The sequence below is a fragment of the Lepus europaeus genome, chromosome 1, assembly GCF_033115175.1.
Source record: "Lepus europaeus isolate LE1 chromosome 1, mLepTim1.pri, whole genome shotgun sequence".
In the NCBI taxonomy this organism is placed as follows: Eukaryota; Metazoa; Chordata; class Mammalia; order Lagomorpha; family Leporidae; genus Lepus; species Lepus europaeus.
Genome location: NC_084827.1, coordinates 152299597 through 152324728, shown reverse-complemented (window position 1 = coordinate 152324728; position 25132 = coordinate 152299597). Strand labels below are relative to the sequence as shown.

General features: G+C 41.8%; 1 protein-coding gene across 13 annotated transcripts in view; it reads right to left on the bottom strand.

The window, feature by feature from the left end:
• PIKFYVE (phosphoinositide kinase, FYVE-type zinc finger containing) overlaps window positions 1–13974 on the bottom strand; it is a 99538-nt gene extending 85564 nt beyond the window's left edge. For 7 of the 13 annotated variants that reach the window (XM_062190618.1, XM_062190670.1, XM_062190652.1 and 4 more), the window contains exons 1-6: window positions 13816–13921; window positions 10191–10371; window positions 8397–8546; window positions 8102–8137; window positions 4004–4122; window positions 1471–1642 (exon numbers count right to left, since the gene is read on the bottom strand). In XM_062190618.1, the coding sequence (XP_062046602.1) occupies window positions 1471–1642; window positions 4004–4122; window positions 8102–8137; window positions 8397–8546; window positions 10191–10362 (649 nt within the window). In that variant the 5' untranslated portion in view covers window positions 10363–10371; window positions 13816–13921. Of the gene's footprint in view, window positions 1–1470; window positions 1643–4003; window positions 4123–8101; window positions 8138–8396; window positions 8547–10190; window positions 10372–13438; window positions 13530–13815; window positions 13922–13958 lie in introns of those variants that run through there. The other 6 variants (XM_062190642.1, XM_062190679.1, XM_062190661.1 and 3 more) reach the window with 4 other exon arrangements.
• Window positions 13975–25132: the final 11158 nt, after the last annotated feature.

Here is a 25132-nt window from a genome sequence, read left to right as displayed (position 1 = left end):
TAGGCTTTATATGGCCCACGGGCCAGACATTCCCCATCCCTGTTTGAATACAGACAACAATTCCGAAACACCCAAAACTTTACTGTGCCCCAACAGTCAAAGAAGGGGTTTATGGAGGATAGATAATGGAGTTTTAGCTCACAGTTCATCTTACAGTGAGTTTAGTGGATCCCCAAGCCCATTTTGAGGTTATTTCCCAAGTTCTGGAACATATAATTGGAACAGACAGATTCAGCAACTGGTAGAATCTCTACTTTGGTCCCCTAGAATGTGGAGTGATGTCTATTACGGTACTTAGGACCTTCAGAATCCTAAGACAATAAATTTCTGTTGTTCTAAACCATCCAATTTGTGGAAGCCCTAGGAAACTAACACACTAACAGTATTAACAAGACATGTTTTATCTTAATGGTAAACATGAGCACTGAGAGAATATTAGGCAAAGGAATAGCCTGAGGTGATCACATTAGCATTTTACAAAGAATACTGGCTAGAATATGAAAAGTTAATTAGAGGTAGGAAAAAATTAAAGATAAAGAGCTTTTGAAAGCTGTGGTCATGATCTGAGTGAAAGAAAATGGATTTTGGATCCCCAACAAGTTAGGTGAAGAAAAAACTGAGTTAAGACCAAAAAGAGGGATAGTAAGTATTCTCTCTTGGGAGAATTCTTCTTTCCATTCCCAAATCACTGTATAAATCTACACAATACTCTGTTTCAACAAATTTTTCTGTTTCAATAAAAAAAGTTCTGTATCTCTAAAATTTGATTATGTTCCTTATGAAAGAGTGTAAGATACAATTTGCCAAAGTACAATGTCACATAAGTCAAGGAATATTTGTACTTTGTAAAATGAAAGTCCTCATGGTAAAACAAATTACAAATCAGGGGACAGAGCTATGGCCTAGAAGGTTAAGCCTCCACCTGCAGTGCCAGCATCTCATACGGGCACCAGTTTGAGTGCTTGCTCCACTTCTGATTCAGCTCACTGCTAATACTCCTGGGAAAGCAGTGGAAGATGGCCCAAGTGTTTTGGGCCCCTGAACCCATGTGAGAAACCCAGAAAAAGCTCCTGGCTCCTGACTTAACCCTGGCCCAGCCCCTGCAGTTGTGGCCATTTGGGGAGTGAACCAGCAAATGGTTCTCTCTCTCTCTGTATTCTGCCTTTCAAAATACATTTTTAAGATAAATAAATAAATCCTTAAAGAAAATAAGAAATCTATTCTAACCATCTTTTTACTAACAACTGCGATATATTCCTTTTACTCTTGTAACTTGTGGACATTCATTATCTACTTTGTTATTTAACTGTAAAGCTGTCAAAAACAAAGCTGTGTCTCCCTTACCTTTGTGTTCCCATGTCTTCTACCTACAACCCAAAACAAAAACTGGCGTAATGTTGTCCTGTGTTATAACTATTTTAAAGTTATGAGCTCTAAAACTTATAAAAACTGCCAATAAAATGCATTTACCTGTATAGCCCATAAATTTTCCAGGAATTTCTTGATTACAGCAACGACTGCAGAAAATCTGCCCACAGAGTCGGCAATGGTGTCTGCGCCTAAAGGTTGTAAATTTCTCACTGCAGTCATAGCACTCTTTACACTGGCTATCTGGCATCCAGTATTGTTTCAGGTCACTATCCTGTAACAATAAAAATGCATTAAGACTTCTTGAAAATACTGATAATTAACATACAATGGCAAAATGCACAATCAGAACCCTAGAGTTTCTTTTGCAGAAGTCAACAAGCTAACTCTAAAATTCATACGAGGGACCAGCGCAACAGCACAGTAGGTTAATCCTCCACCAGCAGCCCCGGCATCCCATATGGGTTCTGGTTCTGGTCCCAGCTGTTCCACTTCCAATCTAGCTCTCTGCTTTGGCCTGGGAAAGCAGAAGATGGCCTAAGCACTTGGGCCTCTGCACCCACATGGGAGACCTGGAAGAAGCTCCTGGCTCCTGGCTTCTGGCTTCTGATCAGCCCAGCTCCGGCCATTGCGGCCATTTGGGGAGTAAAGCAGTGGATGGAAGACCTTTCTCTCTGTCTCTCCTTCTCACTGTCTGTAACTCTACCTCTCAAATAACTAAATAAAATCTTTTAAAAACTAAAATAAAATTCATATGGGAATGCATAAAGCCAAAATGATTAAAACAATCTTGAGGAACAAAGGTGTACATTACCTCCCATCAAGATTTATTCTAAAGCTGGAATAATTAAGACAGGATATTGGTACAAGCATAGAAAAAAAAACAAGGTGGTCTTTTTAAAAACAACAGTGCGGCCAGTGCCGTGGCTTAACAGGCTAATCCTCCGCCTTGCGGCGCCGGCACACCGGGTTCTAGTCCCGGTTGGGGCTCCGGATTCTATCCCGGTTGCCCCTCTTCCAGGCCAGCTCTCTGCTATGGCCCGGGAAGGCAGTGGAGGATGGCCCAAGTGCTTGGGCCCTGCACCCGCATGGGAGACCAGGAGAAGCACCTGGCTCCTGGCTTCGGATCAGCGAGATGCGCCAGCCGCAGTGGCCATTGGAGGGTGAACCAATGGCAAAAAGGAAGACCTTTCTCTCTGTCTCTCTCACTATCCACTCTGCCTGTCCCAAAAAAAAAAAAAAAAAAACAGTGCTCCTCCTGCCTCAGAATCAACCCTTGGGACATTCGGATCTGGCTAAAAGGTCCATGAGAGTCTCACAGGCATGGAAAGCCATGACACGGTGGCAAAAAACAATCTAAATGAAAGATCCTGGTGAACAAGACCCCAGCAGAAGGAACAGGCCATCAAGGAGAGAGGCACCTTTCTCTGAAGGGAGGAAGGAACCTCCACTGTGATACAGCCTTGACTACACAAGTTGAGAGTCGTTGAACTCAAGGGGCTTCCATAGCCTAGACAGCTCATAGCAAGAGTCTCTGGTGATTGCTGACGTCATAAATAAGAATGCCAATTGTTAAATCAACAACGGGAGTCACTGGGTACATGCTCCCCACGTAGGATCTCTGTCCTTAATGTGTTTTACTATGAAACTGAAAAACACTACTAGTCGAACAATACCCTATACCTTATGCGGTTGTGTGAGTGCAGCCTGTTGAAATCCTTGCTTAGTATATACTAAGTTGATCTTCAGTATATGAAGGTAATTGAAAATGAAACTCGATGAAGGGCGGGATGGGAGAGGGAGTGGGAGAGGGGAGGGCCACGGGAGGGAGGGAGGTTGAGGCGGGGAAGCCACAACAATACAAAAGTTGCACTTTGTAAATTCACATTTATTAAATAAAATAACAATAATAACTATATAACAAACAAAAAAACAAGAAAAAAAAAGAACTTAATACTTTACCCTTTTAGAATTTTTTTATGTTCTACTTAAAACTATTGGTTGAACTCTGAAATTAATACACAATTATTCTTAGTTGTTTAATTAATGCTATAAATAGTACTCAAATAGTATTTTACACTTTGTGTTTCTGTGTGGGTGCAAACTGTTGAAATCTTTACTTAAAATATGCTAAATTGATCTTCTGTATATAAAGATGATTGAAAATTAATCTTGATATGGATGGAAGAGGAGAGGGGGTGGGAGAGGGGAGTTTTGTGGGTGGGAGGGAAGTTATGGGGGGGGAAGCTATTGTAATCCATAAGCTGTACTTTGGAAATTTATGTTCATTAAATGAAATTAAAAAATAAAAATAAAAACAACAGTGCTCAGTTCAACTGGACTTCCACAAAGAAAAAAGGAGGCTTAACTACGATTAATTCACACAAGTAATAAAGCTTCTAGAACTGATAAACACTGTTAAGAACACAAAAATCACCAATGGTGAAGGGGGGGGGGCGGGATTGATGAATCAGACTACAATACAGTTAAGAATATACTGTAAAAATACAGTATTTATACCTGGTAGAAACATTCCTTAAACTTTCTTTCAAATAGAATTACGTCATTTTGAATGGGCATGGCACGATCTCCCTAAAGGTTCAATAAGTAATCTTCTAAAGCCTCCAGACAGTACCTGGCTTTTCCCCTCCATTATTTCCTTGAGGCGTTTTAACACTGTGCTGAGGCTTCGAAGCTGAACAGCGGTACGAGGGTCATGACTTCCAAAGGTAGGTTCTGCTTTCCTCCTTGTGTCTAAGTGAAAGTGAACGAAAAAAGAAAGTTATTAAAATTCCCAGTGTCTATTCATAACAAGGTATGTGATACAAAGTGCTTCTTACTGTTAGCATATACTTATGTTCTCCCATTCAGTGACACTAAAACCAGTCTTTATAAGAGGCTGCTAAAACCATGAAGAATACCATTTCACAAGCAAGTAAGGGCTACCTAAGACAAGAACTGTCTGAGAACATTTACAGTTTTGAGGCCTGGAATAAGAGTATCACTTAAATGGCTCAGAATTCATTAATGATTTCTTGTACCCTTGGTCCCAACATATCATACCTGCTAGAAAAGTAGTATAAAGGAGAGCAATCCCAGAGGGTTAATTTAGATTGGTCTCTAAAGTCAAAAAGATAAGCATTAGGATCAAACAATTCAACTCTGTCTACAGACCCTACATCCAAAAGTCTCACGGAACAGATCATCAAGAAGAAATTAGCCCAGCCCCCAAAAATTCAGAGAGACTTCAGAACATGCAGGATGGTAAATTTTGCCATGATAAAACTGAATAATTCTACATAGATTAAAACTGCCAGAGAACTTTAAAAATGCCAATCCTACCCTTTCCTCTCACCGCCTCAACTCTGCAGCCCCAAACTGTAAGGGACTACTTATACTTGAAACAGCAATATTAAAGCCAAATCACTCAATAATAAAATAAGCTCAAATGCCAGCTTTGTAGCCATTATGGGATATATCCACCAAAGTTGCCATCCATTATTTATATTAGAGCTAAGTTACAAGTGAAGTTTCTATCTATTCCTGGCTCCAGCAATGACAAAACTTACAGGTGAAGGACACATGGTTTGACAACAGGGATGAACACTGGGGTGGGCATATGGCACGGCAATTAAGATTCTGCCTGGGATGCCTGTATCCCCTATCAAGAGTACCTGCTTTGGTGGAGGATGGCCCAAGTGCTTGGGCCCTGCACCCACATGGGAGATCAGGAGGAAGCACCTGACTCCTGGCTTCGGATCAACGTAGTGCGCCAGCCGTAGCGGCCATTTGGGGGGTGAACCAACGGAAGGAGGAACTTTGTCTCTCTCACTGTCTAACTCTGCCTGTCAAAAAAAAAAAAAAAAAAAGAGTGCCTGCTTTGAGTCCCAGCTATCTGTTTCTGATGCAGTTTCCTGTTTATGTATACCTTGACAGGCAGCTCAAAGGACTTGGGTCCTTGACACCCACAACAGAGACCCTGAGTTCCAGGCTCCTGGCTTGGGTCTGGCCAGCCCTGGCTATTTTAGGCACTTGGGGAATGAACCAGCAGACAATTCTCTATGTCTCTTTGTCTCTAACTGCATGCCTTTCAAATAAAATGAAAATGAGCATCCTATTAGCTTAAACTCATAAACCTGATAACCTACAAAAAATACAGTGGTCCCCTGTTATCCATGGTTTCAAACTCAGTCTTAATTACCTGTGTTACCATGGTTCCCTCAGTTTCAGCTACCTGTGGTCAACTGCAGCCCCAAAATACCAATGTTTGTCTTGACTCTTTCAAGAGAGATCACATTCATGCAACTTGTATTACGGTATACTATTATAATGACTCTATTCTGTTGTTATTGCTGTTCATCTCTTACTGTGTCTAATTTACAAACTAAACTTTATCATAGTCATGTAGTGAAAAAAAAAAAACAATGTATATAGGGTCCAGTACTATCTGTATTTGAGGTATCCAGTGGCATACAATGTATGCCTCATAGATAAGGGGGTATCACTGTAACATAGATAATACCTTACTCTGAATCTTCCTTAAACCCACAATTTGCTAGATTTGCTTTATGTGTTGTTTTGGTTGAGTGAAGAAAAAAGGATTACAAAGAAATGAGATATTGGTATCTAAGTCTAAATTCATAAAAATTTTCCCAAGATGATTTAATTACTGAAATAATTATGTAAGTGGTACCTATTTCTGAAAACACTGAAACACTTCTCTTTCTATAAATAGTTACATCTTAATTTCAGCACATATATCAAAGTGATGTTACAAACAGGTAACTATCACAATGACAAAATTTTTCTTGAGTCTCAAAACAAAGCAACTCTTTATGAGCTGAAAAAGGAGACAGATAAAACTGTTAAAATCATATTGGCAAAGGGAACTCTTGCATTTAGCCACTGGGAAATATAAGAGAATATTAATAATAGCATCATCCACTGGAAAAGGATGAACATGACCCTCTGGGAACCAAAAGAATTGCAGATCTTGGATGAAGGTGAAAGAGATCCTGAGAGAAAATCTGGTCTAGCTCTTTGCCCTCAGACAAATAACTTACTGTGTTTTTTTGGCAAAATTGAAATTCGAAAATCAAATAACCTTCCTAAGGTTAGAGAACTAGTAAACTATAGAATTACAATCTCTTAGTAGGAAACAGAAACTTGATTGACTAAACAGTCCCAGACTTCTGAAGCTCAAATTCCTCCCAACAGACTCAATGAACCAAGCAGACTTGATTAGAGACACTAAGGAATGGTGGAAACTGCAGCACACTAGACATTACAGGATCCATCTAGACATATTTAAATTCAAGTTTATCATAACACCAAAGACAAAGCGTGGAAAGCTGCCATTTTGTAATCCCTAAAAATTTATATTCCAGACCAATTCCTTAATTTTTTTTCTTTTTTAAGGTATAGCAGGTAAAGCAAACACCTGCAATGCCAGCATACCATATGGGTGCCAGTTCGAGTCCCAGTTGTTCCACATCTGGTCCAGCTAATGCACCTGGGAAAGCAGTAGAGGATGGCCCAAATCTTTGGGCCCCTGCACCCAAGTGTGAGACCCAAAAGAAGCTCCTGGCTCCTGGCTTCAGCCTGGCCCAGCCCTGACCACTGCGACCATTTGGGGAGTGAACCAGCGGACAGCAGGTCGATCTCTCTCTGCCTCTCCTTCTCTGTAGCTCTTTCAAACAAATAAATAAAGCTTAAAACAAAAGATTTTACTTATTTTAAAGACAGAGTTACAGAAAGAGAGAGAGAGATCTTCCAACTGCTGGTTCACTCCCCAAATGGCCACAATGCCAAGGGCTGAGCCAGGAACCTAGAACTCCAATCCAGGTTTGGTGGGACTTGAAATGGCACTCACATGGGACAACAGCTTTAACACACTGTGCCACAAGGCCAGCCTCTCAATTCCTCAATCTTACAAATGAAGAAACAAAACACGCTCAACAAAATTAGCCCATCAGCATGGAGCAGTTCTAAGAGCTAAGAAAAGGCTACTGAAAAAGTGGAGATGATTTGGACTCTAAGGAGAGCTGCTTTCTCTCTGTGCCCCTCCTCACCTTTGGAGTCTGCCTTCCAAATGCTGATGTAAACAAGCTGAGACTCACTAGAGAACCTGTGCAGGTGATGCAGCCAGCTCTGCTCCAGCCCTCCAGTAGAAAAGCTTCTGCTTGGTTTTGCCTCAAGCAATTCTTATGTTAGAACAAGTCTCAGCTAGCAATAAAAGTCTTCTGTCAACCGCCATTACCTCCACCCATTTTTCACCCACAGAACTCATAGGGTAGACTGACCAGGACAGACAGGATCTGTAAACACCCAAAGCTTCCCCCATACCCTTTATCACGCCACCTCCCACTGCCTTTCTTCTATGACCTTGAGTTGGGTGAACCACTCACCTGAGTTTAACAATCTGACAGAAATAAAACATCAACCACCTCACTTTCTCTAGTTTCTCAATTCAGACACTGATCCCTGGGATGTACTCATCAGACAGGCATGAAAATGAAGATGACTGTAGAGCAGGATAGAGAATGAACAAGCAAGAGGAGCTCAGCTCACCCAGCCACACTGACAGTTTGCATCCCAACAAGGACAGAACACCAAGAGCAAGTGGCAGCCCACTAATGGAGTTGACAGAGTGCTGCAGCCAAAGGCATGCACATCACAATTTACTGGCATCCCAGAATAGAGGCAGAATTCATTCACAAAAGTTGAAACTAACCTGTGTTCTCCTGGGGATGTTGCAAACTGTTCTCTGCTGAAACCCAAGCAGGTAATTAATCAAAAAACAATCAAGAGATCTGTGCCTTGCCTAAATTAAAGTGCAATAACATATTTAAGAATATTTATAGGTGTCAACTTCTTTCACTATCTAGGTTACAATTCATTCTGAAGAGTACCTGACTATTGCAAAGAGCAGAAAAACTAAGTCAGTATGCAACCTGGCAAACACAACTTCTATGGGGAAAAAAACCTCCTCACACATATAGAAGAATGAAATAAGAACACTGTTTTACCTAACACTGAAGAACGCCGCTGGAGTTCCTCATTCAGCTGTTTTTTATAAGGTGCAGGTGACCGCACAGATTGTGTTCTTGAAGGGAGCTGAGGGCTAGCCCAACTGCCACTTGGCAACTGCTGCTCTCCCTGGCCCCCTTCTGTTCTCTCTGCAGCAAAGGAAAGCTCAGCATTACTTGATAAACCAAGACTTGGCGGTCAGTAGAGAAAGGAGTAGAAGAAATTCTTGAAGTAAAAAATGTACATGTATATGTATTACATGCATAACTGAAAATTAGGGTCTTTTTTAAGAAAGAAATTCAAAGGGAGCAAAATCAGAAACCAATAATCAATCACATTCTTATATGTGTTTTTCTACTTCATTTTTAATTAGAAATTTCTAATTTTATTAAATATTATATACTATAGCATATTAAATACAGAATGCATGCTACACAGAAAGGCGCAGATTTTCTTCTGTTTTGGTCTGTTTATGAGATAGATCCATTGTGCTATCAAAACAGTGCCCATGGCATAAAAGGTACTCAATATATATTTGTTGAATGAAAAGATTATTGTCTTATAACAACGAAATGTAATGTGGTATCCTGAATGGGATCCTGGAATCAAAAAAGAGCATTAGGTGGCAACTTAAGAAGTCTGGATAAAACATACAAGTTAAGGCTGGCGCCACGGCTCACTAGGCTAATCCTCCGCCTACAGCACTGGCACCCTGGGTTCTAGTCCCGGTTGCTCCTCTTCCAGTCCAGCTCTCTGCTGTGGCCCAGGAGTGCAGTGGAGGATGGCCCAAGTCCTTGGGCCCTGCACCCACATGGGAGACCAGGAGAAGCACCTGGCTCCTGGCTTCGGAACGGCCATTAGGGGAGTGAACCAACGGAAAGAAGACCTTTCTCTCTGTCTCTCTCTCACTGTCTATAACTCTCTCTCTCTGTGTGTCTCTCTCTCTCACTGTCTAACTCTGCCTGGCAAAAAAAAAAAAAATACGATAGCTAAGAATAGTGAATCAATAATGGTTCACTAACTGTAAAAAAGGCATACTAACGTAAGATGTTAACAATAAGGGAAACTGGGTATAGGTGTACATGAGAACTCTCTGTACTATCTTCCCAACTTCTCTATAAATATAAAACTGTTCTAACAAATAAAGGTTTTCAAAAGGAAAAAAGATAATTTTATTTAAAATATACTCAGCAGAGTTTTTGCTGCAATTCAAACATGGTCACTATTAAAATTCAGTTAATATTAGTAAAATTTCTGAGTTAAACTATTAACATCCTCAAATTCCTTACATCAGGGATTACTTACTAACACATTTCCAATAAAACAGACAAATAAAAGGCAAAAATACAGTCCTTTTTAAAGAAGATTCTCTTCCATGTAAAAAACACATTACCTAAAAAGAATTTATTAAAAAAATATCTTTTCAGGACCATTACCTAAAAAGAATTCATTTAAAAGTATCTTTTCAGGACCAGCGTTGTGGTGCAGTGGGTTAAGTCAGCCACAGCTGGCATCCCACATGAGTCCCAGCTATTCCAATTCCGATCCAGTTTCCTGCTAATGTACCTAGGAAAGCAGAAGATAGCCCAAGTGCTTGGGCCCCTGCCACTTATGTGGAAGACCTGGATGGAGTCCCAGGCTCCCAGCCTCGGCCTCACCCAGCTCTGGCTGTCGCAGCCATTTGGGAGAGTGAACCACTAAAAAGAAGATCTCTCTCTTCCTCTCTCTCTGTAACTCTGCCTTTCAAGTATATAAATAAATCTTTAAAAAAAAAAAAAAAAAGTAAGTTTTACCTTTGTTAAATCGAAAGAGATTTACAAAAGAACTATATGCTGATTTAAAAGGAGGTTCATCCTGATCAGGGGTCAAAGGTTTAAAGTGTGTGAGATGAGAAGGACTAGTAGGAGATCGAGGCAAATCATTAGCAGAGTCCAGTGTTGGGGAAGTTTTATCATCTGTGGCCATTTCATGAGTCTGAAAAACATGGGAAACAATGAAAGATGTAAGTTTCTCAGCAAGTCCAAAGTTAATTCCAAACAACATACAAATATCTGGAAAATCTTATTCTGTGAAAATGCAAAATTATGAAAACTGAATAGTAAACATAGTTTAGCATACTCCAAATCAAGCCTTAAAAATACAGCTGTCCAGATCATAAAGATGCCTCAATCATCTAAAAATATGATTATATAGCCAACCTCATTTTAAACTTTATATTCAAATGATAGAAAATACTAAAACTAAAAAAATTGAGGATAAGGCATTAAATATGAGAAAGGAGAAAAAGAGTATTTTCACCTCATTTATATCTAAGATTCTTGGGGGAAAAAAAGAGAATTCATAGGGGCACAGCAGGTTAAGCTGCCACTTAAATCCTGACATCCTATATCAGAGGGCTGGTTTGAGTCCCAGCTGTTCCAATTCTGATTCAGCTCCCTACTAAGACACTGGGAAAGCAGCAAAAGATGGCTCCAATACTGTCACCCATGTGAGAGACCCCGATGAAGTTTCAGGCTCCTGGCTTCAGCTTGGCTCAGCCTTGACTGTCACAGCCATTTAGGGAGTGAACCAGTACATGGAAGATCTCTCTCTCTCTTTCTCTCTGTAACTCTGCCTTTCAAATAAATAAATGTTTAGAAAAAAAGAATGTACACTATCTTTTTAAAGTTACAGTGGAAAACTGGTTAATACAAGCATATAAATTCGTCTTATTTTACTCATTCGAATTTTCCCTTTTATAAAAACAAATATATGCCCAAGAAAGCAATAGTCTTTTTAAAATTATATTTCTCTATAACCTCAACAGTTACTTCAAGCTACACCTAATCACCCATGACAACTATACAAACAAGCTACTCCCCTATCATCTGTTTTTTCTCTCTTTAAGCCAAATCCCATTTAGCCATTATAAGGAAGATCTTAAAGGACTTTTGTCCTAAATAACCAAAATTCACAATGCAATCAAAGAAGGAAAGCTAACCGCATCACCAGATGGGGGTTACAATTTTCTGCCATTTTGATTTATACCTCAAAGAAAACTATGAAGAACTGGTTAAAAATGCTATAGTTTCTAATCTAATCTGCACTTTACAAAGAGGATATTGTCATCCTATAAAATCCTTATCACCTTCAAAATCATATCTCCCAACTAATTTTATTTTTACAATAATCCTGGAAGGCACACAGACCTGGTCTCATTACTACATTTTCCCTTTGAGGTAACCAAGATACACTGAACCTAAAATACCTTCCTTGGGAAGTTACAGAGATAGTCACCAGAAAAGTTAAAAACTAGACCTCCAAGTCTCATCCCAAAATTCTTTTTTATAGCAAAATTATTTTTGTAGCTCTGTACAGATTTCTAGGTCCAGCCCATCGGAATTCTTTGACTACTCAGGACTTCACCTAATTGATACTCTAATTAATTAATCAATTAAAGCAAAAATAAAATCACTGACTTAAAATTTTGGCAATAGATGTCTACTGGAAGGGAGGGAGGCAGAAGGGAAAAGGAAAAGAGGAAGGGGAAAGAAATGGAGTGGGGGAAGCAGCTGGGGAAGAGAGGTCTCTAATATCATCTTCTATTTCAGAGTAGTCAACAATCCTTCTAAAGTCACAAGTGGATACATCCCAATAGTAGGGCTGGGAAATAAACTGGTGACTGACCAAGAAAAAGCTTGAAAGTGAAAGAGTGAGCAAGCCCTGAAAAAAAAGAAAAGATAACGTGACAGCAGTAACAACCCTCAGGCCTCAGAAAACAACCTACCTTCTACTTTGACACAAACAACATCAAAAGCAGAGTTAGCAATCTGCCTAGAGCCTTATAATTACTTCTAAAGGGCAGCTATACACAAAACTTTTACCTGGCTTTGAATATACAAAGATAAAAATCACCAAGCAAATAATCTCTAAGTGTAATCTCTGAAATAGAAATACAATCACACAGAAGAGTTAATCTTAATAACTATCACCAGAGTCCTGGAAAAACTATCTTCCAACTCCTTGTTCTTTGGCAGCTTAATGGCTGTTTGGTATAAACCTAACCTAACCTAACCTAACCTAGGACTCTTTCCTAACTCACGGGATATTAGAAGTAATAACTCACTTTTCCAAAGACCTCTGACCTATCACCCATACTTCACCTCTCTTCATTTCAAGGCTACCAATATACACAGACCTACTACACACCACCTTGCTAATAAAGCCACACAGAAGGCTAATCTGGTATTAAAAGGTAAAAAAATAAGCCAACCTGTCAGCCAATATCAAAATTTTAAATGGTAAATCCAAGCATCATTCAGTCATTTCTAGGTATAATGCAGGATGGCTAAACACCAGAAATGTCAGCTACCATCGACAAAGATATATTTGTTCCATTTTTGGCCAATGCGCCAAAAGAAACACTGAAGTAAAACCACGAGATCCATACTATTCTTTCCCAGAAAGAAAAGGGGAAGACACAGGAAATGAGTCCTACTTCTCAGAAGACACTTAACCTGTGCAATCTTTGTCATCAACTCGAGGGAAAGAAACTAAGAACATTTTCGGTTAGAACACCTACAGTGGGAGCTTCCGAGTGCAGGAAACGAGATTCCATTCAGTAAATCAGAACCGAGACAGTGCGATACACCACGCAACCATCTCTCCGGTCAGAAATCGAACTAATTGTACAGCATGAAATGCACTCAATCAACACTTGCCAGTTCAGCACAGACGCATATCAGCCGCACAGGAATAATTTCTCTTCACGGAATGCTAGCATCTCTCCTATTTCTTCAACCTTTTAACGATAACCTCTCGACTGGACAGAAGACCCCAAATTCCCAAAAGTACCCACTACAGCCCATTCTCACACTTCTCTTGGGAACACCCGAGGCAAAGGCAAAACACTAACTGGGAAAACGAGTTTCTTCCTCAAAAAGAGACTGAAATACAAAGTGAAACGGAATCGCCTGAAGTGGCAGAAACAGGCTTTTAAGGAAACAGATGCATATTTGAAACCTAGGGTTGGTCACGAACTTTCTTTTCCACTGACACACACCTGAGTTGATCCGCCCAGAGAGAAGAGGAATCGGACGAGCCAAGTAAGTTCAGGCAGGAGGGACAACAGGGAAGCAAGGGGACTTGACACGTTTCCGAGGGAATCTCCTCACGAGAGCCCCTCCCGCTCCCTTGCCCACTCCCCAGACAAGGGACAGCCAGCCAGTCAGGAGAACCAGCTAGTTCCAGAAACGGGTTCTCGGCCCTTCCGAGTCCAGCCTCGGTCGCAAGCCGGCCTCCGGCTCCAGGCTGTGGAGCGCCAGCTCTCGCCTTCACCTCAGCTTTACCCCCCGCCTGCTCTGGCCCCAGCCAACCCCAAACCGGCCTTTTTCCCACTATCGGCCCTAGCCTGTCGTAATCCAGGGCCCCCTCCATTACCTGCGCTTCCCGCCCCGGACCCGCCGGCCTCCCTCCACCCCAGCCACCGCTTCACCGGGCTCAGGTGCAGGAAGCCCGCCCCACAGCGCGAGGCTGGGTTCCTCCGGCCGCCGGCGGTTGCGGCAGGAAGCGAAGCTGCTTACTTGGTTGCTGCGGTGTCTCGCTTCCCCCCGAGGTTCCGCCCTCCGACCCTCCGACGCTCCAATCCGCAATCTTTCCCCGGGAGCCGGCTCCGCCCTCTCCTCCCCGCCTGCACAACGTTCGGATCAGATGCCCAGGCCGAAGGAGTCGAGCCCAGATAGAGTCGTCCTTGCCTCCTCCTGGAGCTCCGGGCCGCCTCAGCCTTCCCGGAGGAAAAAAAAAATCAGGGCGATAGTGCGCGTGAGCATCACGCGTGCGGGGTCAGCGGATGGGCGCCTGGGGCCTTGGGCACCGGATGGGTGCTGGCTGGACCGCAGTTACCGTATTGTTTGATACTGTGGGCACTCATTGTTACTGCGCTCAGCGTTCGTGTGGACTGACACTCTGACTTGCGTGGTCCAGAGCGAGGGCTGTTAGCCAACTTGCTTGATTGCGCCAATACCTAGCCACATGGCCCCAAACAAACCGCTAGTTTCTTTAGGCCTCTGAGGTGTGGTGTGTCATGTGGGGTTAGCAATAGTACCCATTTTCTAGATGAAGTGAAACAGTGCATGTAAAGAAATGAGCACAGTGCCTGACCCAGAGTAAGTGATATGAGCGCCATAATTCATCGTCCTTTTCAGGTTTTGCTGTGTAAATAGTAAAGCAAACAGGGTTACCAAGCCCCGTCTTGCTCAGCCCAGCCAGCAGGATCTGTCGTTTTTGTCTTCCTAACAGCGCTGCTCACTTAACTGCAGAAGACGTGCCACAACCTGCTGACAGCAACCGTGGGGCTTGGCAGGAGAGGGTGCAACGCAGAGAAATCTAGAAGGAGGTGCTATTTCAGTTCGTTCTGCAGATCCTCTTCCTCAATAGTGTAAGCAAAGCCCTACACAGTTTTCCTTGAGTTCTCTTTTCAGCTGCCAGCACTACCAAAGCCAGCCTGTTGATACTGGTACAAATCCAGGGCAACACCTCCAAGTGGGCAGTGGAGCAAGCACTGTAGGAGTCTGCAGTCAGCTTTCTCACCCATTCCTTATTATTGCTGTTCCAACACCCTCCACACCCATTACCCTGACTATGGTTCTCAGCGGAGTCTCATCTCCTACCCAAGTGAGGAAGCCTTGGTTATTTGGGTGACCTCATACAAACCAACCACACACACAGTGTTCACCTGCATCTACCTCTGCCCTGGCTGGCCTCGCTTCCTCATCTCTTGCAGAAAGGGGCTTCTTCTTCCCTGGTTCAATCCTCCTGACCCCTAGTCCTCCTTCTCCCACCTGCCTGGTAGCTTGCACTATAGCTTCAACCTCTGCTTTTCCAGTGACACTCCTCCACACTCCATACCCGTGTCCAAGCCTCTGTTTTCAAAGGAGAAGGAGAGGGAGAAGGAAAAGAAAAAGAAGCAGCTCTTAAAATTAGCCCACCAGATGTTAACATTTCATAACCCTACAATAAAGTATAAAATAGACCAGAGATCATATGAACAGAATAGAATACTCAGCTGAGAAGACTCCAGTGTATAGAGAACTCAATATGGTAAAAGGAAACACATATTCAACAAACAGTTATTGAGTCAGTAATTTGACCAGCAAAGTATGCCTTAGGTGGGTATGATGTTAGGGATAAAATTGTGAGCATGACATGGTTCATGTCCTTAAGAAACCATCCACTCTGTTAGCCTACAGTTTAGTTTCTACAGAAAACTAAATGAGATGGAAAACTGGCTACCTTCTTTACAAAAACAAAAACAAAAACAAACAAACAAACAAACAAAAAACAGCTAAGGGTCTCACCTCATACTAGACTCCAAATTTAATTCCAAATTAATTTTATCTGTAGAAAGATTCTTTGTGAAATATCTTCTCAGAAACTCTCATTCTAACACCTATTTATGATTCTTATGTTAAAGACTATACTTATAATATGTATTAGTTGTATATTACTAAAAATAAATTTTCCTGCCCTTTGTTTTTTAAATATTTATTTGAATGACAGACTGTAAGAAAGAGAGGAAAAAAGAGAACTTCCATTGTGGGTTCACTCCCCAAATGGTTGCAACAACCCGGGCTGGGCCAGGCAGAAGCCAAGAGCCAGGAACTCCACCAGGGTTTCCCACATGTGTGGCAGGAACTCAAGCACTCAAGCCATCATCTGCAGCTTCCCAGGCTCATTAGCAGGGAATTGGATTGGAAGCGGAGTAGTTGGAACTGGAACTGGCACTGGCACACCAATTTGGAGTGCTTAAGCCACTTAACCCACAAGCTTAACCCACTTAACCTGCAAGCTTAACCCACTGCACCACAATGCCCATTCTCTACTTCTTTCTTTATATTGATGAGTATCAATATAGACTCATGTCTTTCTTTCAGTACATTATTTCTCATTACTATTAATTTTGATGCTCAAGTTCCTAATTTTTCTAACATGGAGCTCCTTTGTGCAAGCTTAAAATTCTATGTGTAAGTGAGATCCTACTTTGTCTTTCTGTGCCTAAAAATATCTTCCTAAGTTCACTCATGTTGTCACAAATGACAGAATTACTTTCTTTTTTAAGACTTAATAGTACGACAGTTTATATATGTACAGTCATATGTTGCTTAACCATGAGGATAGATTCTGAGAAATGTTTTCTGAGGCAATTTCATGATTATGTGAACATCAGAGAGAGTACTTACACAAACCTAGATGGTATAGCCTACTACACACCTAGAGTATATGACACACACACACACACACACTTACACAGATATGGTATAGCTTACTGTTCTTGGGTCTGTTGAACAATAAATCAAATCAAGCACAAGAGAAATGATAAAATCAAAAGGTGGAGTAAGCACAAGATGTATGAAGTTGCTACAAAGGTAACATGACGTACTGTTTTACAGTAAACCTCTTTTTTATAAGTAGATGTACACTCAAAAATAATAAAAAGTTTAGTATAATAAATATATATATAAACCAATAACATAGTCATTTATTACCACTACCAACTATTACACACTCTATGTAATTGTATGTGGCAGCACAGATTTGTTTACAACAGCATGACCACAAACATGAGTCATATGTTGTGCTGTACTTCAACAATGGCTGTGGTGTCACTACATGATAGGGATTTTTCAGCTGTATTGTAGTCTTATCAGACCACCATACGTTAGCCATCCAGCAGTTGGCTGTTGGTATTCCCATTTGGCTCATGATGGTGCCATGTTTTCTTTATCCAATCATCCCCTAATGGGCATTTATGTTGATGATGTATCTTGGCTATTGTAAAGAGTGTTACAGTGTACGTGAAAATGCATATCACTTCAACATACTAATTTCATGCCTTTGGGATATATACCCAGATGTGGGATTGCTGGATCATACTGTAGTTCTGTTTTTAACTTTTTCAGGAATCTCCATACTATTTTCTATAATGGTTGTATTAATTTGCATTCCCACCAACTGTACAAAGGTTACCTTTTCCATGCAGCCTCTTTAGCCCATTATATCTTTTTGATAATATCCATTCCAACAGGTGGTAGTGATATTTCTAATTGTGATTTTAATTTAAATTTCCCTGATGATTAGTGATGTTGAACATTTTTTCATATAACTGTTGGCCATTTGTAGGTCTTCTTTTGGAAACAGCTGTCTATTTTATAATCATTTGTGTTCTTATGATTGAGTTCCTTACATATTTTTGAATATTAGCCCCTTATCAGATGTATAGTTTCCAAACATTTTCCCAGTCTGTTGTTTCTCTATGCAGAAGCTTCTGTTTTGATGTAATTCCATTTCTCTATTTCTCTCTCTTTTTAAAAAATTATTTATTTATTTTGAAGGTAGAGTTACAGAAAGCAGGAGAAAGAGAGAGAGGGAGAGGGAGAGAGAGAGAAAGATCTTCCACCACTGGTTCACTCCCTAAATGACCACAACAGCCAGGGCTTGCCAGGCTGAAGCCAGGAGCATGGAACTCCATCCAAATCTCCCAGGAAGGTACAGGTGATCAAGGACTTGCATCATCTTCCCCTGCTTTCCCAACCACATTAGCAGGGAGCTGGATCAGAAGAGGAGAAGTTAGGACTTGAACTGGCACCCGTATGGGATGCCAGAGTTGCAGGTGGCTTAACCACCTGAGCCCCAATGCCAGCCCCCTCTTGCTTTGTTGCCTGTGCCTTAAGAATCAAATCCAAGAAGTCACCACTCAGACCAATGTCAGGAAGCTTTCGCTCTACATTGTGTTCCAGTAGTTTTATAGTTTAAGGTCTTACATTTAAGTTTTTAATCCATTAAGTTTTTAATACTGTTTTTGTATGGTGTGAGATAAAGGGGTAATTTCATTCTTTTGCATGTGGTTATCCAGTTTTCCCAACACCATATATTGTCCTTTCCTCATTGTGTGTTCTTGCCTCTTTGTCAAAAATTAACTGACCATAAATTTGTGGATTTATTTCTAAGCCGTCTATTCTGTTTCATTGGTCTGTTTCCTTTTATGCCAGTGTCATGCTGTTTTGGTTACAATAGCTTTGATATATGTATTGAAATCATTTAGTATGATACCTTCAATTTTTTTTTACTCAAGATTTCTTTGGCTGCTCAGTCTTTTGTGATTCCATAAAATTTTATTATTGCTTTTTTTAGCTCTGTGAAAAATATCATTGGAACTTTGCTAGGGATTGCACTGAATCTAGTTATCACTTGGAGCATAGGGACATTTTAACAATATAAATACTTCCAACCCATGGACATGGAATGCTTTCCTATTTATTCGTTATCTTCTTCATGTTTCTTTCATCATTATATTACAGTTTTCAGTAACAAGACTTTTATCTCCTTTGTTAAATTTATCCCTATGTATTTTTAAATTTTGTAGCTGTTTCTGTAAATATGATTGTTATTTGAATTTTTTCAGGATTCATTGTTAATTCATAAAAATGCTACTAATTTTTGTATGTTGGTTTTTTTATTTGACAGATAGTTAGACAGTGAGAGAGAGAGAGACAAAGAGAAAGGTCTTCCTTCCATTGGTTCACCCCCCAAATGGCCGCCATGACCAGAGCTACACCAATCTGAAGCCAGGAGCCAGGTGCTTTCTCCTGGTCTCCCATGTGGGTGCAGGAGCCCAAGCACTTGGACCATCCTCCACTGCCTTTCCAGGCCACACAGAGAGCTGGACTGGAAGAGGAGCAACCGGGACTAGAACCCAGTGCCCATATGGGATGCCAGCACCACAGGCAGAGGATTAACCAAGTGAGCCATGGTGCCAGTGTATGTTGATTTTATATCTTACGAAGTTACTGAATTTGTTTCTTAGTCCTGACCTTTCTTTGATGAAATCCTTAGGGTTTTCTATATATCACAATGATATATATATAGAATTCTTTATATATAACGACATATATTTATATATATTATTATATATTTATATATAGTAATACATAAATAATTCTTTTATTTATTTATTTATTTATTTATTTGAAAGTCAGAGTCACACAGCAGAGAGAGGAGAGGCAGAGAGAGAGAGAGACAGGTCTTCCATCCGCTGGTTCTCTCCCCAGTTGGCTGCAACAGCCGGAGCTGCACTGATCCAAAGCCAGAAGCCAAGAGCTTCCTCTGGGTCTCCCACACAGGTGCAGGGCCCAAGGACTTGGGCCATCTTATACTGCTTTCCCAGGCCATAGCAGAGAGCTGGATGGAAAGTGGAGGAGCCGGGTCTCAAACCGGTGCCCATATAGGATGCTAGAGCTTCAGGCCAGGGCGTTAACCCACTGCACCAGAGCATAGGTCCCAGAAATAATTCTATATATCATTATGGTAATATATCATGATATTTATATTACATATCATTGTGCTTTATGGCATATGCTATTGTTATATTAATTATATAAATATATTAATTATATCATAATATGTATATATGATCACGTCATCTGCAATAGAGACAGTTAAATATCTTTATTTCCAGTGTGGATACCTTTTATTCCTTTCTCTTGGTTAATTGCTAGGCTAGGACTTCCAGTAGTATGTCAATTGCAGGTGTCAAGAGTGAACATCCTTGTCTTGTTCCTGAACTTAAAGGGAAAGCTTTCATTCTCTCAAGGCTGAATATGATATTAGATATGGGTCTGATGATGTAGACTTTACTGTGTTGAGATATAGTCCTTCTATACATGATTTGTTGAGAATACCTCCTTATTTTCTAACTCAGCTTATCTTGAACTTTTCCTACCCCAAGCCTAGACTAAAAATTACCTAAAGAACATCAGTTCCCCTTAGTAGAGAAAGTAAAGATGTTCCTAAAGATTATGAAACTCAGCCCTGGCCAGGATGCACTGAAATTAGTATTCTCTTACACTATATGGGAAAATGTAAATTGGCATATCTCTTCTAGGTAATAATTTGTTGGATCTATTAAGCATCTTAAAAATGTTTATACTCCTTGATCCAATAATTCCAATTCTAGCAATCTAACCTTGAAGAATGGATGTAAGTGTAAAAGAAAAACTAAGATAAATAAATTTTAAAAATCATAAAAAGGAAGACTTTTTTAAAAATTTATTTATTTATTTGAAAGGCAGAGTTACAAAAAGAGAGAAGGAGAGGCAGAGAGAGATAGGTCTTCCATCCGCTGGTTCACTCCCCAACTGGCTGCAACAGCTGGAGCTGCGCCAATCCGAAGCCAGGAGCCAGGAGCTTCTTCTAGGTTTCCCATATGGGTGCAGGGGCCCAAGGACTTGAGCCATCTTGTACTGCTTTCCCAGGCCATAGCAGAGAGCTGGATCGGAAGTGGAGCAGCTGTGACTCGAACCGGCACCCATATGGGATGCCGCCATGGCTGCCAGCAGCTTTGCTAGCTACATCACAGCCTCAGATCCCAAAAAAGGAAGACATTTTAACCAACACAAAATATGTGGAAATAAAGCAAACTTCCTGAAAAGGTTTTCCTTTCTTACTTTCCATACCTCCTATTCACACTTCAATCCCCTATAATATGGCTTCTGTTGGAATCCTTCTCACATAATCCATCTACTAAGCATGCATTGACGCCGTCTTTCTACGTGCCAAAAGTATTTTCAGGGCCGGCGCCGTGGCTTAACAGGCTAATCCTCCGCCTTGCGGCACCGGCACACTGGGTTCTAGTCCCAGTTGGGGCGCCAGATTCTATCCCGGTGGCCCCTATTCCAGGCCAGCTCTCTGCTATGGCCCGGGAGTGCAGTGGAGGATGGCTCAGGTCCTTGGGCCCTGCACTCGCTTGGGAGATCAGGAGAAGCACCTGGCTCCTGGCTTCGGATCAGCGAGATGTGCCGGCCACAGCGGCCATTGGAGGGTGAACCAATGGCAAAAAAAGGAAGACCTTTCTCTCTGTCTCTCTCTCACTATCCACTCTGCCTGTCAAAAAAAAATAAAATAAAATAAAGTATTTTTAGGAGCTATCTTTTTTTTATTATTATTTTATTTTTGACAGGCAGAGTGGACAGTAGAGAGAGAGAGACAGAGAGAAAGGTCTTCCTTTTGCCGTTGGTTCACCCTCCAATGGCTGCCGCGGCTGGCGCACTGCAGCCGGCGCACCGCGCTGATCCAATGGCAGGAGCCAGATGCTTCTCCTGGTCTCCCATGGGGTGCAGGGCCCAAGGACTTGGGCCATCCTCCACTGCACTCCCTGGCCACAGCAGAGAGCTGGCCTGGAAGAGGGGCAACCAGGACAGGATCGGTGCCCCGACCGGGACTAGAACCTGGTGTGCTGGCGCCGCAAGGCGGAGGATTAGCCTGTTGAGCCGCGGCGCCGGCCGGAGCTATCTTTTTTGATCTCTGTAGTAGCCCCTCCTTTTTGAAACCTTTTCTATCCATTGGCTTCCATGACATCACACTGCTGATTCTTCCGCTACCTCCCCACCACAAATGTCCCTTCTCATTTTTGAAGGGTTCTTTTTTTTTTTTTTTTTTTAATTTTTGACAGGCAGAGTGGACAGTGAGAGAGAGAGATAGAGAGAAAGGTCTTCCTTTTGCCGTTGGTTCACCCTCCAATGGCCGCCGCGGTAGGCGCGCTGCGGCCGGCGCACCGCGCTGTTCCGATGGCAGGAGCCAGGTGCTTCTCCTGGTCTCCCATGGGGTGCAGGGCCCAAGCACTTGGGCCATCCTCCACTGCACTCCCTGGCCACAGCAGAGAGCTGGCCTGGAAGAGGGGCAACCGGGACAGGATCGGTGCCCCGACCGGGACTAGAACCTGGTGTGCCGGCGCCGCAAAGCGGAGGATTAGCCTGTTGAGCCACGGCGCCGGCTGGTTCTTTTTCTTATACCTGGCCCATAAAGATAAATGAGCCTCAGGGTTCTTGCTAGGTTAGACTTTTTTCTCTCACTCTGTAAACCTGGGTGAGCTCATATAATCTATGTCTTCAACTACTATCATGCATGCTAAGGATTTCCAAATTTCTCTCTACAGCCCAGACACTGCTCCTCAACTCCAGATAAATGTGGCTAAATACCTCCTGAATATTTCCCTCTTGCTGTCCCACAGGTATCTCAAATTCAACAAATTTTAAACTTAACTCATTATCTAGACCACCAGATCTGTGATTCTATTTATATCCTTGTTTAAGAGCACCTTAGTACCCAAACTCTAAATATAGAAGGCACCTTCAATATTCTCTCTCCCAGTCTTCATGCACTGATCACATTCTTTTCATTCCTCCCCTTTTTGTTTGAGATCATCAAAACGAAAATACAATCACCTTAGAATACTTATGTGAATCCTGCTATCTAGATTCATAACCAAATGCTAAAAGAAATTGCAAGACCTATGTTTTCATTGTTTTTACAATAGCATTCAGATCCAAAAAATATTCAGATTCTCTTATTGTTCATATGAAAGACAGATGGTAACAGGGCATGCAATATTAACTAATAAATAGAGGAAAGTAGAGGGGCTAAATGACTGACCACATGGCATCTAGGGAAACAGTACAGCTAAATTTGAAAGAACTTACAGGGGCCGGTGTAGTGGCATAGCTGGTAAGGCCACCTCCTGGAATACTAACATCCCATATGAGCACCAGTTAGTGTTCCAACTGCTCCACTTTCCATCCAGCTCCCTGCTAATGCACCTAGGAAAGCAGTAAAAGATGGTCCAAATCCTTGGGCCCCTGCTCCCAAATGAGAGACTCAGAAGAAACTCTGGGCTCCTGGCTCCCGCCTGGCCCAGCCCTGGCCTGTTGTGACCATTTGGGGAGTGAACCAGTAGACCGAAGCCCTCTCTCTGTCCCTCCCTCTCTCTGTATAACTCTTTCAAGTAAATATATAAATCTTTTTTAAAAAAAAAAAACCTGACATGCATGTAAGCAATGGGTTTCATATTTATAGTTCAAGCAGTAATTTAATCTCAGCCAAATGTCATTTATCACATTTAACTTTTCTTGTTAATAGTAATGCATCATTTTGTAGTTTTTTTCTAGTCGCTTTGGGTATTTTTATAGTTGTTTAAGAGCTATCAGCCTAAGAAGCTAATTTACACTTATATATTTTGTAATATTTTAATATGTCAATTCTAGGTTTACACAAAAAATTTTCAGATAGGGGCAGGCACCGTGACACAGTGAGTTAAAGCCCTGGCCTGAAGCACCGTCATCCCATATGGATGCTGGTTCTAGTCCTGGCTGCTCCTCTTCCAATCCAGCTCTCTGCTATGGCCTGAGAAAGCAGTAGAAGATGGCCCAAGTCCTTGGGTCCCTGCACCTACGTGGGAGACCTGGAAAAAGCTCCTGGCTCCTTGCTTTGGATTGGCCCAGCTCTGGCTATTGTGGCCATCTAGGGAGTGAACCAGAGGATGGAAGACTTCTCCCTCTCTCTACCTCTCTCTGTAACTCTTTCAAATAAATAAACTAAATATTTTTTTAAATTTTCAGATAAAAAGAGTTCTTACATTACCTTTTTGGAAAACCCTGTTTTTGATGTTGAAATTCCCACAAACGCCACCTTTCCTAACACATTGGCCAAATTTGTTGCCTATCTCTGGCAAGCGCTTAGGATTTGATGGAAAGTGTTTTGTGATTGAACTCACCTTGGTTTTATATAAATAATATTCTATTTTTTTTTTTTTTAGACAGGCAGAGTGGGCAGTGAGAGAGAGAGACAGAGAGAAAGGTCTTCCTTTGCTGTTGGTTCACCCTACAATGGCCGCCGCGGCCAGCGCACCGCGCTGATCCGAAGGCAGAAGCCAGGTGCTTATCCTGGTCTCCCATGGGGTGCAGGGCCCAAGCACTTGGGCCATCCTCCACTGCCCTCCTGGGCCACAGCAGAGAGCTGGCCTGGAAGAGGAGCAAGCGGGACAGAATCCGGCGCCCTGACCGGGATTAGAACCCAGTATGCTGGCGCTGCAAGGCGGAGGATTAGCCTGTTGAGCCACGGCGCCGGCCTATTTTGGTTTTTATCTTATATTTATCACCTGTAATCAATGCTTATCTTCCTACATTGTATATTTATTGAAGGCTGCACTAAATACTTTCTAAAACAAGAATGGGTATGAATGCTTCCTTGTAGTAAGCAAGGGGTAATAAACAATGTGAACCTGAGAAGACACCTGCACAAACAGCTTTTACTATGCCCTTATTATCCATTATAATAGTGCTAGAAAATATTATCATTATTTCAATGTAACCTAAAGTGTAATCACATTAGCTTATTAGGCAACTAGTAGTAATAATAAGCAATGTTAAGTGTCTTTGACTTTATATATGTGTTATGTTAGATGTTGAGCTAAGTAATCCAGTAACTACATTAAGTTGATTATTGTATGACCCGTACCACTGCCCATTCCTGGCCCTCGCTATCGTACACTCCCCCTTTCCTCCACCTGGCCAGATGTGACCCTACCCTGACCCAAGTCCAGGAATGTAAAAGGGAGGTTAAAAGCTTGAGATAACAACCAGCCCCTACCCTGGAGTCAGCGGGCATGTTGGGACTTATCAGAAGTGTCAACTTGACCTAAGCCTTCCCCTAAAGCCTGCTTGTACATGATAATAAAAGCTCCGTAAGAATTGGGCTCAGGGCTTCTTGGGGGGCTTCCTCTCCTGGAGGCACTGAGAGGCCCGGGTTCGAACTCGTAATAAAAACGACCCTGCTAATTGGCTTCAACTTCGGTCTCTGGTGGTGTGATTTTTGGGGGACCACGGGCTGCGGGCATAACAAACCTAATATGATACAAGTGAAATATGCA